General features: G+C 40.3%; 1 protein-coding gene across 2 annotated transcripts in view; it reads right to left on the bottom strand.

Annotated features, from left to right (window-relative positions):
* The window catches only part of rngtt (RNA guanylyltransferase and 5'-phosphatase), a 130,775-nt gene that overhangs the window by 63,580 nt on the left and 50,283 nt on the right, over positions 1 to 16,912 (bottom strand). For both annotated transcript variants that reach the window (XM_064990630.1, XM_064990631.1), the window contains exon 12: positions 7,616 to 7,780. In XM_064990630.1, coding sequence (XP_064846702.1) covers positions 7,616 to 7,780 — 165 coding nt within the window. The remainder of the gene's footprint in view (positions 1 to 7,615; positions 7,781 to 16,912) is intronic.

Here is a 16,912-nt window from a genome sequence, read left to right as displayed (position 1 = left end):
ATGGCAGGGCAACCTACTCTGCCAACACTGACCAACATTGTCTGATCCATATACAGTTGAAGTCGGACGTTTACATACACCTTAGCCAAATACATTTAAACTCCGTTTGTCACAATTCCTGACATTCAATCAGAGCAAAAATGATCTGTCCTAGGTCAGTTAGGATCACCACTTTATTTTAAGAATGTGAAATATCAGAATAATAGTAGAGAATGATTTATTTCAGCTTTTATTTCTTTCATCACATTCCCAGTGGGTCAGAAGATTACATACACCTAATTAGTATTTGGTAGCATTGCCTTTAAAATGTTTAGACCAGAGCTAAGGTCATGGCTTTTCTCTTGCATTTCAAAGACGGTACAAAAACGTCCTAAAAAAACATTTTTTTTCTTTGTATTATCTTTAACCAGATCTAATGTGTTATATTCTCCTACATTCATTTCACATTTCTACAAACTTCAAAGTGTTTCCTCAAGTGGTATCAAGAATATGCATATCCTGAGCTACAGGATTGGATATGTCATTTTAAGCAAAAACATTTAAAAAAAAAGGGGCGGATCCTTAAGAGGTTTTAATCAGGTTACGCAACCAATGCAGGTAATATTAAAATGCTGCCGGTCAAATGTACGACGCCACATTTTCCTAATGGAAACCCTGGTCTGAAATAGCACTCTATTCCCTATATAGTGCACTACTTTTGACCAGAGCTGGGACCTGGTCATAAGTAGTGCACACAATTGGGAATAGGGTGCCATTTGTGATGCAACCATGATGGGATACAGAAAGGCAGTCATGTGGTCGTCACCATCCATTAACTTGTGACTGGCTGGATGAGTCCTGAGGTACAACAAAAACAACAATGGGCCAATACAGCCAGGCAATACAGTCAGAGGCCACTGGCCTAAACACAACACCCCATAATATCAAAGTGGAATGATGTTTTCAGATATATATATATATATATATATTTTTTTACAAATGAATGAAAAATGAAAAGCTTAAATGTCTTGAGTCAAAAAGTATTCAACACCTTTGTTATCGCAAGCCTAAATAAGGAGTAAAAATGTGCTTAACAAGTCACTTTAAACTAAGTGCAATAATAGTGTTTAAACAGATTTTTGAATGACTTCTTCATCTCTGTACCCCACACATACAGATAATTTAAAAAGGTACCTCAGTCAAGCAGTGAATTTCAAACAGATTAAACCAGAAAGACCAGGGAGGTTTTCAACACTTCACAAAGAAGGGCACCTATCGGCACATATTCACCAAGAGACCAATGGTACGGCTAACACTAGAAGCGCTAAAGTAGTAAATGTTTAAACTAATTAAATACATTAACTAAAGTATGAGGTTGGGGGGGGGGGGTGAGTTGAGTGAGGAAGCAAATAATGCATCATTTGGTAATCACCCATTGTGAAAGAAGAACAGGGCAGGCTATTGTACTGTTTTGATCTATTGGAATTATAATCTCAAAAAGGTATGTACCCTATATCAGTCCACCAAATCCAAGCAGTCTTATCAGTCTACTCTGACCTACTTGAAGTAGGCTACACAGTAAGAGCGTGTAATTGTTCATGCTGAAAGGCTTTCAATATCTGGGAAAAGATCCACATTGGGCAGCAGGTTAGCGAGTGTCGGAGATGAGGCTTGTAATGAGGCTTGCGGAATCTGACATTGACAAGGGGACAAATGTCACCATGGCCAATTTCTTCACTTCACTGTCATTGGCGAACATGTTGCTTGCAAAGAAAACAAGCCTGGCTGGCACCATGAACAAAGTGAGATGGGAGCTTCCTCCCTCTGCGCAAAATAAGGCACCTGCACAGCCGTTGTGGTCCACAACGGTGCTGAAGAATGGCAAGACAACAGGACACAAAGAGAAAGCCTGGAGACTATTACGCACTACAACCAAACAAAAGGTAATGTATGTCAAAGTATGTCAAGGAAGTGAAAGTTACGAAGATTTGTGTAAACTGTTAGCACAATGGACTGCAGATAAATGAAATTCAACTGACGCCATTGCCTGAAGATGCACAATGTAAGCACGAGCTGACAATAATTGCCTATTTTTGACTGCTGTCACATCGACACATATTATAATGCCATCATTGCTTTATTCATCAAGGCCACTGGACATTTATAATGATGTTTAGGCTACTGATGTTTCATCATTGGATCACACGCCTTGCTGACTGTGTGTCTTGGTGGTTGGGGTATTTTTTTTATTTTGTAGTTCTAAAAAGCTGTTACCGTGTTCCAACACATATGCTTTCTGTTTCATAGTTGTAACAAAAGACACTCCACTAATAAAATTGATTGAACACTTGACTTAGTGTTTTTTTATATGTATAGCCTACCATAGTAACATAAACTAGTGAAAATGCTTTGTGTTATTTGAAATAAAATAGGTATTCTAATGCTATCCAAAGCCTTCATAAACACAACAAAATGATTATCTTTGTGATAGCATATATGAATGGATTAATTACACTGTTAGAATGCAAAGCAATTCACTTTTTGCCCTGAACACATAACTGAGTACTTTATATTCTCAAGCATAGTGGTGGCTGCATTATGTTATGGGTATGCTTGTAATCATTAAGGTAAGGGAATTTTTCAGGATAAAAAAAATAAGAAATGGAATAGAGCTAAGCACAGGCAAAATGCTAGAGGAAAACCTGGTTCAGTATGCTTTCCACCAGACACTGGGAGATGAATGTTAGAATTTTTCTTCCACTTTGACAGTGTGTATATTGTGTACAAAAAATGACAATTAAATCCATTTTAATCCAACTTTGTAACAAAATGTGAATAAAGTAAAGGGGTATGAATACTTCTGAATGCACTGTAAGTTAGTATTTGTTGCATGAGAAATATAAGGAAAGCTATTAATAAAAGCTATTACTGAGCTGGATAAGAGTGTTTGATAAATGACTCAAATGTAAATGTGATTGACTGTGGGCTGACTGTGGGCTCTTGCACAAAGCTTAATTAAACCCCACTGAGTGAGCACATTTAGCTGATGTAAAGAGCATTCAGTGACACTATTCATTAAGCCCAGATCTTTTTCTCATCTACTGCCAGTCATTTCAAATGACAAGAGGGCTCTCCATCTGAACCCTCTCCCATACTCCAGTCTGCTAATGGGCCCTTAACTTAGACCAGAGCTAAGGTAAATCTAATCTAAAGCCTCATCTTCCACTCAGCACATACTTTTTGCCTCCAAGGGGTCAATTTACCAGTCCCATCAACGTCCAATTTACTGAATAAAAGGCAAAACGATAAAATAAAACAGAGGAACTATAAGTCCTTTGTATTCCAACAGCAGACCAGCTATTGCAGCCGATTCAAAACAATTTCACAAACAAAATAAAATAGATAATCCTATATAGTCCAATTTGAAAAGAGAACCGCTAGAGAACGCTGCCGGGCGTCTCATTTAGCATATGCATCAGATTAATATCAACCCGCGTGATGAGCAAACATAAGAACCAACGATTGATAAATAGTGCATAAAGAAATTAGTGAAATATATCCATGTAAAAATATAACAATAGTTATTTGTTTAGATAGAATAATACAAAACATATCCTTTACTCTACAAAAGTCCTAGTGAAAAATGTAGGCCTAAAGCCAATTTTCAACACTTTAACCTTTTGCGTGTAGGGGGCAGTATTTTCATTTTTTGGCTAAAAAAAAAACGTACCCATTTGAAACAGCCTATTTCTCAGCCCCAGAAACTAGAATATGCATATAATTGTCATATTAGAATAGAAAACACTATAAAGTGTCCAAAACTGTAAAAATATTGTCTGTGAATATAACAACTGATATTGCAGGCTAAAACCTGAGGAAAATCCAATCCGGAAGTGCCTCTTAATTTGAAACCTCTGTTCCTATGCATGACTATCCTATATTTAAAGGGATATCAACCAGATTCATTGTTTCTATGGCTTCCCTAAGGTGTCAACAGTCTTTAGACATAGTTTCAAGCTTTTATTTTGAAAAATGAGCGTGAAAGATCACATTGCGTAAGTGGATAGGTGGGGGCTCTCAGAGAGAGTTTTGCGCTACAGAGTAAAGCGGCCATTGTTTCTCCCGGTGTTTTTGAAAAACCTACACACCCGTTTGATATATTATCGAATATATATTTTAAAAACAACCCGAGGATTGATTATAAAAAAACGTTTGACATGTTTCTGTGGACATTATGGAATGGAATTATTTGGAATACACGTCTGCGTTGTCATGACCTCTCTTTCCTGTGGATTTATGAACATAACGCGACAAACAAACGGAGGTATTTTGGGTATAAAAATAATCTTTATGGAACAAAAAGGAACATTTGTTGTGTAACTGGGAGTCTCGTGAGTGAAAACATCTGAAGATCAAAGGTAAACAATTAATTTGATTGCTTTTCTGATTTTCGTGACCTAGCTACTTAATGCTTAGTGTACATAATGTTATGTTATGCTATCGATAAGCAATCCAAGCGTTTGTAAGTTTTCGCTGTAAAGCATAATTTCAAAATCTGAGACGACAGGTGGATTAACAAAAGGCTAAGCTGTGTTTTGCAATATTGCACTTGTGATTTCATGAATATTAATACTTTTTGTAATATTATTTGACTGTGGCGCTATGCTATTCAGCGGTTGCTGATGACAATTATCCCGCTAACGGGATGTGTAGCGTCAAGAAGTTAAGCCAATGACCCATCAACAGTCTAACAGTCAAATAAATACATTTAATTTATGCTATCTGATGAATAATAATTTGGTTGTGTTTATAAAGGTCTTAGGTAACAGAATACTGAAAAACTATTATTTCAAGGAACATAACAGCATTTTCATTAGTTTATGTTCGTCTAGGCTACAAGTACAAACGAAAAAGCACTAGTTCAAGTCCATCACAAAGAAGTCCATAATTTAGTTTGAGCAAGTCTAAAGAAATATTGTTGAAATAAAATGTATTTAAAAGGGGACAGAAGTAAGTTTATTACGTTACTAGTCTTTGCTTAGTAGCCAGAGCAATGTAGCCGCGAGTGTGGTCATGTGCTGAATGCATGGATAGCCCAGATATTCTTGCAAAAAGTGAAATTTGGAAATCGAGCTCCACCTCTTGAATTTTGTAGAGATATGTGACAAAGGTAAGTGTCATAGAAACTGCAAAATATTATCTTTCTGATACTATATAGAAATGTGACTCTGAAGGAGGATTTGATAAACTGATGCTTCTTTCCCTGCACCTGTCAAATATAAGATTTGCCCATCTCTTCATTTACAATTTAACAACTGATAATATTGTCCCTCATCAGACTATTGTACATTTCATCCTGTCTATAGGCTACGTCTTATGTGTGAAATAGGTTTCGGTATAGTTCTGATTGGCCGGCTGTGCAGGCTGACAGGCATGGTTTCCCCTCGCTTATCAACTTGGACAAAGTCAAGGATATGTGTTGCACTATTCTAAAAGACCTACTGCAACCCGTAGCATGTTTTAGTTTCCCTTACACTATTGTTGCACTAAATTTAAATCACACTTTTCACCCTCATCATTGCTAGGCATAATTTAAATTTGAATGTGAAGTACTGTGCACAATTATCGCCCATTCATCCATTTATCATTCATTCAGTGGGATGGCATCGTTTGATTCCCATTGCGTATCAACTCGGATAGAGTCAATGATATGTTTGGCATTACTCTAAAGGCCTACTGCAACACTTAGCATGTTTTCATTTTCCCTTACAATAAATCTATTACTAATCTAATTTATTGTAAATAAAACAGTCCAGGTAGCATCTTATTTTTACAAAGTAAAACGTAAAAGAGAATGAAATCAATCCGCAAGGATCGCGGTCAAATGATGTGCTATAAACAAGAGCGCCAACGCTGATAAATAGGCATAAGAAACTTATCTTTCTAAATTAAATCGACCTGCTCACCCTCATCATTTGGTTGGGCCTAATTTAAATTTTCAATTGTTAACCAACGTGCACAATTATCACCTATTCATCCTTTCATTCATTCAGTAAGGAGAGAGATATAGACGCATTAGCGCCTGGCTGGGTACCAACGTCTTACAGCGCATTGTTTTGGAGGGTTACGTTGGGAATAGGTGTAAAGAAAACAGGTCAAAGGGCAGGTCAAAGGGCTCTAAATACTTCTCTGTGATTTCTAAATTCAGACAAATTGAGCAATGTAAAATACAAACATTTAGGAAAGGTCAGGGAAAGAGCAGGACGTAGACTTTAATTGCGGATTACTTTTATTACACAATCAAATGTCAATGGCCGTTGGTCTATGGCAGTTCTAGTGTTAATTCAGGGGAGATGGAAACTTGAAGAAAACCCATCACACAGCCTCGGCCTCATTGAAATAGCATAAAAGGAATTTCCGGCAAACATGCCATAAAGTGGAAAGCTGCGCCACCGCGAATGAATAAACCAGATTCCTATTCCCCCATTTCATGATGTCTCTAACAGAGATATGGCTGTACGCAGAGCAGATGGCCTCAGCATCGGAACAAAGACATAGCGAATGAGGCAGGCGTAATTCCAATGACTTCATTTCTGGAATATCTTAATCTACATCCTGCTAACAAGACAGTGGGCAATCTGTCATAAAAGCCTCAGACAGGAGGGGTTGGAAGTTGGAACAGGGTTTACCAGGGGGGTAACCCAGTCATTCATCGCTAACATTTCATGCAGGACAAAACATGCTCCAGCACAAAGAGATCAGTGATAGGAGCTGGGACTGGAGCTGTTCCATGCTTCCGCCATGACCAGACCTGCCATATGAACAGTGGTGGGAAAAATGTGAAGACTGCCATAAACCCTTGCTCCCGCTACTCTGTTATCAGGCATTTAATGGAACGTACAGAGCTACAGTTTCCCACTGATCTGGCGCAGTGTAGATCTAGTTTTTTTGTGCAATGTCCTTCGGTGGACCCATTATGAGACTGAGGGTGCAGGGCCTTGCTGTCGAGTTTTAATAGCTTTTGGAGAATAAAAACACTCCTGTCCTTGTCAGTAGAAGCACATGATCTGCAAACACAAATAACTCTGTATAGAGGTAGGCCGGGATTCCTAATATAAAGGCTCCTTAGAATACCTCCATGATCTGTGAATAATCAATTATAGATTGTAAATAGTGGAGCCACATAGGCCATTTTCAGGGCTAATCATTTTTTTCTGTTGATTTATTGTTTTTATGAATATTCTCACTGATTAAAAAAGCTTTGATCACATGTATTTTTCCTTTAATGGTGACAGAGGAATCTACAATGCCCTTTGTACGAAGGCAGTCAAAAGCAGTCAATCTACAGTAAAAGCACAGCGTGGGAAGAAAACGCAATGTACCTTTTATGAGAGCACATTCATACTTCAAGATTAATAATACATATTTGTTTCAAAGTGAGAAAACAAAATGGGCGACTGTGAAGCCATTTAAAGTTGATCTATCCTGTTGTTTTGATTAGGCCTTAGACGAGTCCCTGAACTGATGGAAACGTTAAATAATGCATTAGTAACATGTACGGCTAGAATGTCAGACCACCACAGACTTGTGATGATCTGGCCCTGGCACAGTTTGTGCACATGCATGCGTGTATTACCTTTCGTGCTGCGTGGATGTCAAAGAATGGCTTGTTCCTGACACTGAAGGGCTCCTTTGTCTTGTCGATCTGTCCCGTCTTCATCTTCTCCATCCGAGGGGAGATGATCTCTTTCTCTATGCACAACAGCCGAATATTGAAATCACACTGACCGACCGGCTGACCCTGAAAGACAAAACAGACAAACAAATTAATCATCTTTGAACACAGCGTGAGGCTTTGCATTTCTATAATTCATTTGAGAAGGAACTAATGCAAAACCTGACTTGCTAATACAAAGGCAATTTTGATTGCCAATATCTTCCCCACAGCTCAATGGTACAGTGAATATGAACGCATTTGGATGTTTTTACTTGGTTGATATTTTCAAACGAAATCCAATCTTTCATATCTTCCTCTCAATAGATTGGTCTAGATATGACAAGGTTACGAGCTGCCAATCCAGTGCCATGGCAACAGTGTACAGGTCTGAATAATCATGAGCTGAACTGAAGAGAGAGAAAGGAGAGACAAAAAGACAGAGAGAAGATGAGACGGAGACAGAGAGAGATTGAGATTGTTGAGTTCTCTTGGGATAGCTACAGCCAGGGCCATCAAATAAAGAGCATCGCTAAGGCAGCCAGAAGTCACAGGTAATGAGTGTCTGTGTATTCAATCAACGTTTTAGTGAGGTCGCCATGCCAACGGGTCTCGTCTAATGTCCTCCACTCCTGTTTTTCACACAGAGCTTCTGAGAAAAGGATAGGTTCACTTCAGACTGACAGCAGTATGTCTCCCAAACCTCAGGGATCACAAATCTTCCGTCAGGCACTAAACGGTCAGTCCGTTCTCATCCGTTTGGTGCCTAATGAATATGACCCTGAACACGGACAGAAACGGGGATGGACTACACTACCGAACTTGCCAAATCGTTTTTCTTTGCGCCCTAATGAATATGATTTATGGGGGTAAATCATTGACATAGCGATTTGAACGTGTAGAATATATTTGTAGTTGTACACACAATTTGCTAGTGTGCAACTGATGACTTATGAAGATGAAAGAATAATCTGTAGTTGTAAACACATTCTCCTACAGGTAACTTAATATTTGCGAGCAATAATTGCATATGTACATGTCAATTTCACGGCCTTAGACTTTTGGCAGTGCTTTAGCTCCCTATGTGACAAAAAGATTTGTAAATGTGCAAACAGAGATTTACAAGCAAGGAGAGAGAGTGAGAGAGAGCAGGAGCTCTTGGAGGTGGGACCTCTTTCTTCTAACCAATCAGATGAGGTTAACACAGACCAGTATACTCTACAGTGGTTGGTTGGTGACAGCTCACAAGGGGCCGTGTTGTCTGGCACAAACACCTGTCAATCAAGACATACATTACCAGGTTACCACTTGTATCCACCAAAAGACTGTTCATCAAAGAAGCCAAGCTGTTAGTTGTCATGGCAGGTAAGTTTAAATGCCATTCTTTTATGGCTAGTTAGCAAGCTTTTTTCTTCTGTAATATTGTTTTTGGAAGCTATTGTTAAAGTCATTGTTATTAAGAGTTCTCCAAAATTGATTAGGTAAAGTTATTTTGCAAACAATTTTGAAGCTAACTAGCTAGCTTGATTTTGTATGGAGCCATAGCTAGCTAGCACAACCATTAGAAAAGTAATCATGAATCTGCTAAGACCAAAAAACGGACATAAATCCCATGAATATTGATCACCCAGTTAGATCTGAAGTTTTAGTAGAAGCACGACTGAAGGTAGAAACTCATTTGTTTAGCTTTAGACATTGACTGCATTCTGTAGCTACTGCCCTTTGATTAATGCAATCCACTCCCAGTTAAACAGGGTTAAACAGGGTCCGTTCAGGCCTCCGTCAGCTCCACAATGCCCTGGGAGACGGGATGGACATCCAGAACTCCCTGACAAAAGTCAGCAATGCCTGGAGGCAAAGCATCAACATCATTAGGAACCTGAAGGATGTCAAATAAGCAGGGATGCAACACAGTCAGCTAGCCTCAGCTGTGGAAAACGTATATATTAATAAATATATATTTTCAGGTATGTTCCGCTGCACCATTGAATGACACTTGAATGGGAACTATTATTGATGGCTTGCATTGTATTTGATATGACAATGTACAGTTAATATATTTATTAATATTTCTCCTCCCTTCCTGGGATGTGCCTGAGAGGGTGGCAGACACTCCGTTAATGATAGAGCAAGCAGAGGTGCTGGGGGGCCATCACAAGCGGAGGACCCTGGAGTGCTCATGGAATGACCTCATGTACAGTCGGTGTCGCTTGGGCAGCAAGATCATGCACAACATTAACCTCATGCGAAACTACTTTGGCAAGGTGCAGGGCCTGTCGGACAACCTGGCCAAGAATTTGTGGATAGTGCTTCAGCGCGCCATGGGCAAGGCTGTAGGCAAGAGTGAGCAGTGACACTGGTGCAGTGCTTCTCCACAAACACCGTGGCAGGTTCTTCAAGCTCTGCTACAACACTGTCCATGAGGGTACAGGAACTGGCTGCAGAGGACCTGACGGCCAACAAAATGTCTCACATTAATTGGGTCCTCAATTAATACCTACAAAGGCAAGTCAGTACTGGGACTCATGGAGCATCAGTGATATCAGGGCACCAGTCCAAATCACAACTTTCTACCAATTTCATGGTATTCAATTGGTTGTAGTTACAGTCTTGTCTCATCCCTGCAACTAGCGAACGGACTCGGGAGAGGCGGAGCCAGAGGCTGATTATCTTCCAGGTAGATACGGAGCCATTCATAGTCTTCCAGTTATCATATAGGTAAACCATACCCCCTTTTGTCGCATCAGCATGAATTTCTTAAACAAATGGGGGAAAATAAGTGGTCTATAGATGGTACAGTAAGGTTACTTTCAGTGATGGAACATCAGGAATTTCGGCACTGGCCGAAAGTACCTTTAGGCACAAAGTACCTCTGGCTAGCGGGCTAGCTTCACATCCATCCCTAGTTACTTCCGTGTGTATTTGTCCAGACCTGAGAATTTATTCTTGTCTGAATACGTACCACAGCAAGGGCTCTATTCGCCAAGAACACAGTGGCCTCCATCAATCTTAAAGAGAAGAAGTTTGGAACCACCAAGACTCTTCCTACAGCTGGCCGCCTGCCAAACTGAGCATTCGGTGGAGAAGGGCCTTGGTCAGGGAGGTGACCAAGAACTCGATGGTCACTCTGACAGAGCTCCAGATTTCCTCTGTGTAGTTGGGAGAACCTTTCAGAAGGACTACCAGCACTCCACCAATCAGGCCTTTATGGTAGAGTGGCCAGACGGAAACCACTCCTCAGTAAAAAAGGCACATAACAGCCTGCTTGGAGTTTGCCAAAAGGCACCTAAAGGACTCTCAGACCATGAGAAACAAGATTCTCTGGTCTGATGAAACCAAGATTGAAATTTGGCCTGAATGCCAAGCATCACGTTGAGGAAACCTGGCACCATCCCTACTAGAGGTTGACCGATTAAATCGGAATGGCCAGTTAATTAGGGCCGATTTCAAGTTTTCATAACAATTAGAAATCGGTATTTTTGGACACACCGATTTGGACGATTTTTAAAAATACTTTTATTTAACTAGGCAAGTCAGTTAAGAACACGTTCTTATTATCAATGACGGCCTGGGAACAGTGGGTTAACTGCCTTGTTCAGGGGCAGAACGACAGATTTTTAGCTTGTCAACTCGGGGATTCAATCTTGCAACCTTACAGTTATCTAGTCCAACGCTCTAACCACCTGCCTCTCATTGCACTCCACGAGGAGCCTGCCTGTTACGCGAATGCAGTAAGAAGCCAAGGTAAGTTGCTAGCTAGCATTAAACTTCTTATAAAAAAAAACAATCACTAGTTAACAACACATGGTTGATGATATTACTAGTTTATCTAGCGTGTCCTGCGTTGCATATAATCGGTGCAGTGCGCATTCGCGGAAAAAGGACTGTCGTTGCTCCAACGTGTACCTAACCATAAACATCAATGCCTTTCTTAAAATCAATACACAGAAGTATGTGGCTGTGCAGCAACGCTCACCATCCAATCTGACAGTGTTGAAGAGAGTTTGCAGAGAATAGGAGAAACTCCCCAAATACAGGTGAGCCAAGCTTGTAGCGTCATACCCAAGAAGACTCAATGCTGTAATCACTGCTAAAGGTGCATCAACAAAGTACTGTTTTTGCTTTGTCATTATGGGGTATTGTGTGTGTAGATTTGCGGGGGGGGGGGGGGGAAACAATTTAATCAATTTTTGAATAAAGCTGTAACATAACAAAATGTGGAAAAAGTCAAGGGGTCTGAATACTTTCCGAAGGCACTGTGGGTATAAGCTTAAAATGTGTTAATTTACTATCTTTGGGGAAGATTGGTATTGGTGAGTCGAACATGAAATATCAACACTAACCCAAGTTATGTGTAATTGCTCTGTTTCAAGACATTTGTCTATGGGTTTTAGTATCGTAATATTTGACCTGTGCACCTTCCTACCATCAGGGTGCAGGACACAGTATTTGCCAGTGAGAACCAAAAGGGACCAAGCTTTGTTCCTGCTTCCAAAAGACTACTGAGTGAGAATGGCCGCATTCTCTTCTACTAGGCCCTCTGCACCACCAACTCCCATGAAGTACTACCACCATATCCTAACCCAATTCAGAAGTGGTATTCGGTGAGATGCACGTTTTGTCCACCATGACTGGGAAAGGCCCAGAAGATCCTTCAAGCACCTGGTTTGCATCCCAATAGTGTTCATTGTTTTCAAAAGCCTTTTAAGTAGTGACACTAAGACCGTGACAATACAATTAGGAGAAAAATGACTATACATGTGTGGGCTACTATGCTATCTAAACTATGGATGCAAGGACAATGTTTTAAAATATATGGCTCAGTCGGTACAAGCAATACAACGACTTATGACAACAAAAACAATGGGTCAAAGCGTTTTATTTGGAGTTACATAATGGGGTAAGACAGCTGTACCAAGGACAGTCAAACAAAAAGCATCCTAAATAGGGGTTAAAACAGTATCAATAAATTGGTCTTTATGCAAGCAGATCCAAAAAAGCTGTGTGATACGCACTATATTGGACTGGGATTGCAACATCTCCTGTGGACCTACCAGTTGACCACGAGCACCATCCTGTCTTGGGGGACCAAACAGCTCAGTACAAACTGACCCAATAACGGCATAACCTGGAGGCCTAGGAGAGCCAGACAGCCCTTCAGTAAATTAATTAAGTAGCGTCTCACGAGCCTTGGCTTGTGCGAGCCGGAACAGCATCTCCTTAATGCTGAGTGCCATGCTGAGACACATTGGGTCTACAGTCTTTGGTTAACTCAGACGGGGATCAAACTTCCAATCTCAAGGCAGACACTAACCACAAGACCACAAAGTTGGTCACAGACAGCCCCTACCCCTTCTAAAAAATGTATTATTTGACCCTTCATTTAGGCCCATTCGACCCCTTGCTTTTCCTCTGAATATCGTCAGTGCGCTGCTGTAACTCAAAAGTACAAGTCTCCTGCTGTGATTTCAACTTCAAACAAGTGTTTTCGGGCAATCGCTTAGTGAAAGTATCTTAATGCTTTCCGAGTTGTATACATTAGTGGTGGCTGGCAAGAGTTGGTTTCAGAAGTCTCCTGTGCTACTATTCAGTAGTAGTTTCTTCTTCTAGTTTGATATCAACAGTGTTACTCTACCCCAATTCAGGTATAAATCATAATCAAGAGGTATATAGTGTTTGAAAAACAGAAAAATGTAGACTGGTGCCCAGATATCACGAGTGCGTGCCTCCATCTGGGTCATCAATTAATACTTACGAAAGTAAGTCTGTCGTCCCATTCTCTGTATAAGGAACCTGTGTTTTGGTTAATGATGTCACACAACCTGGATTTGAACCTTTATTTGATGCCTTTTCCAGAAATGAGAATTAGTTTACAACCTAAGATTATAAAAATTAAAGAAATTGTATGAGGATGGTGTTGGACCATCTGACACAAAAAAGGGGGACAGTTTAATGAAAAGGAGTAATCCAGCATGCATTAAACTGAACCAGTGGTTTAGTAGGCCAAGTCATATTCATATGAAATGGAGAGACAATAGAACATTTAGGCGTCTATAACAATAAGACACTGGAGTGTCCACTATAAAAAAAAAAAAAAATTAAACTTGGGCTATTGGCACAGATCATCCGCCATATGTGTGTGTGTGTGTGAGAGATAAAAAAACATTTTCTGACCGGATATTTTGGCTGCTTTAGTGAGACTCTTAGCTCCGTCTACATTGTTCTGTTGCTTGGTATAAATAACATATTTATTAAAATAGGCTATAGCCAATAGGAATATAGGCAATTTACTCAATGTCAACCGTGCATTGCCCTGCTGTGTGCTGCCTGATACAATTCTGATCGGAGTAATCGTTTGATATTATGATTTGTTACCATCCATTCGGACAACTGAAATCTATATTCTGGTCGTCTGACTTTAAAAAATATATATATATATTTTTTTTACTTGCCACGGACAAGCGGAAAAACCTTAATATCGAGCCTTGGTGGTCTATGAAAACTTCATCTGATTGGTTAGAAGAAACAGGATCCACCTCCAAGAGCTCATTCTCTCCCTCTCTCCTTGCAAATCACTGTTTGCACATCTACAAAGCTTTTGTCACGGTAGGGAGCTAAAGCAATGCAGATGCAATTATTGCTCACAAATATTAAGTTACAACTTAGCCAACGCTATTACAACTACAAATCTATTCTACACGCTCAAATCGTTATGTCAACGATTCACCACAGCCTAGCCAGCCCAGCCACTTCCCAGTCTGGCAGGGTGGAGGTAGCCGAGACTGACAGTTAGTAAAATAAGCACAGCACTTTAGTGGTCTTCAACCATCGCTTCATACAGCAAGAAAGGCACTGATCTCAGTTCTTGTTCCGGGAAGTCAAATCCAAGTCAAGTCCAAATTCAAATTTCAAAGCCCATAGTTATTCATACAGCAAAGAGAACACAAAACGCCACCAAAATTCTGCAGCAAGAAAAGCGCACAGAGAATAATTTTCCCTAAAGTGAACGAAATAGAAGGAAAATAAACAATGACGTAGTAATCAGATTAGAGCGCTGCAGAATGACAATAGCAGCCTTCATTTGCAATCCAGTGGCAGTCTTATCTGCTTGGATGTGCTTCATTAAAAAACACCAACTACAGTCATTCATTAGCAGGAACGGACTGCTGGAGGGGCTGACAGGCGGCTGATGAGCGTTAATTGCAGCACAGCCTATACATCATTTTCAACATTCACTATGATCATCCTCATGATCATAGACTAAGCCATATACAGTATTCTACTTTCTTTGGACTTCTCATAAGGCTTTGATGTAGCCTAGCCTACATGCAAACAGCATTGACACAGATTGTGGCTTTTCAGATCTTGCTGAAATTACACTCCAAGAAGCCAAATGAAAGAGAGAAAAAGAGAGAAAGAAAAGAGACCCACAGAGAGAAAGAGAGAGAGACAGAAGCTTGCAGAGAAAGATTGTTGTGACATAATGTTTTCAGCAGAACTGAGAAATAATGAAATGCAAGCCTGAAGCTAGCCTGTAAGGTTGGAGATAAAGCTGCAGCACTTTAACCTATACCCAACATAGTGCACTACTTTTGACCAGAGCCCTATGCCCTGGCCGAAAGTAGTGCACTAAATAGGGAGTCATTTGCAGGGCCATACATATGTTTGTGCCCCAGGGGAGCAGCTCAATGCTTAAAGTAAAAAGTCACCCATTATGACGGTTATATTGTTTTTTTTGCATTTCTGAGCGATGTTCTATCGATTCACTGGATCATTTTATGTTTATCTGAGCTATTGCCGTTCACGCAGGCAGAAAACTGACTGATAAAGCTGCTCTTACTACACAAGTCAATAGGAATACGACTTTTAGATTGCGAAAACATCTATGATACATGTCAGATTTCAATACTGGCCGACGTCATAACGATATTCCTACTATGATACATGTCATTTAACAGAGGGTCTAACACATTTCTCCTATTTGTCTGCCTCTTCAGTCCAGGGTGCATTGCATGTTGCGAATGTCAGACTGAACATGGTGAGATTGTAGACTCCTAAATTGACAGTGCAGTTTGTTGAGGCGATGTTATAGCTAACTACTGATATTGACTTTGGTATTATTGTGTGCAGCTACGTTTGCTCGCTAGCTAGCTAGCCAGCCCATAGAGTGCTTTGCAATGTAGGTTTTGTAGTCGACTTGAGCTGCAACAGACTTCCACAAGTTGCTACCAACCTTATAACAACGAAATTAAACATTTGTTCACAAATGTAAATTATAGGAATGAGTGGGTTTTGAAGGAATGGATTTTTCCTTTAGCACTTCATGTTCGGGAAATTTCACAAGAACAAAACGCATGCGGGTAACAACTGGTTGACATTTAAAGCTTCTTTACACCCCGTCAAGAAGAAAACACGCTCTCTGCAAGCCAATCGGCTGCATGGGACGCTCGTGCATGTGACGGCATCATCTATAAAGTGGCCACACAACACCGGGGGACTCTGAATCAATACATTGCTAATCTACGGGGAACCATCAAGTAGTAAAATAAAGGCTGTTACCTCAGTATACATGTATAGTCTGACCAGGTGAATGCTACTGTACGATCCCTTGTCACCTGTTATATCCACTTCAAACCAGTAAAGAAGGATTTTTAAGCCTTGAGAAAATTGAGACATGGATTGTGTATGTGTGCCATTCAGAGGGTGAATGGGCAAGACTAAAGATTTTAGTGCCTTTGAATGGGGTATGGTAGTAGGTGCCAGGTGCACCGGTTTGAAGTGTGTCAAGAACTGAAAATGTTGCAGGAGTTTTTCACGCTCAACAGTTTCCAGTGTGTATCAAGAATGGTCCACCAGCTACCTACACACAACTGTGGGAAGTATTGGAGTCAACACGGGCCAGCATCCCCGTGGACCGCTTTCGACACTTCGTAGAGTCCATGCCCCAATGAATTGAGGCTGTTCTGAGGACAACAGGGGTGCAACTCAACATTAGGATGGTGTTCCTAATGTTTTGTACACTTGGTGTATATTTATATGCTGCACCGTTATGTAAAGGCTATGCCTCTTGGGTGCTAGTAGGAATCATAGCTGAGTAGAACATCACTGTGTAGGGACAGAGGACCATCAACTGAAACTTCTATAAAACAGCTCAGGGATTAATACCTCACTTCTCAAAATGTTCTGCTCTGAGGGCTTATTACAGTGCTGTTTGATAAA

Source organism: Oncorhynchus masou, chromosome 16, assembly GCF_036934945.1.
Source record: "Oncorhynchus masou masou isolate Uvic2021 chromosome 16, UVic_Omas_1.1, whole genome shotgun sequence".
Taxonomy (NCBI): domain Eukaryota; kingdom Metazoa; phylum Chordata; class Actinopteri; order Salmoniformes; family Salmonidae; genus Oncorhynchus; species Oncorhynchus masou.
The sequence above is the reverse complement of the archived record's forward strand: the minus strand, read 5'-3'. Positions and strand labels throughout refer to the sequence as shown.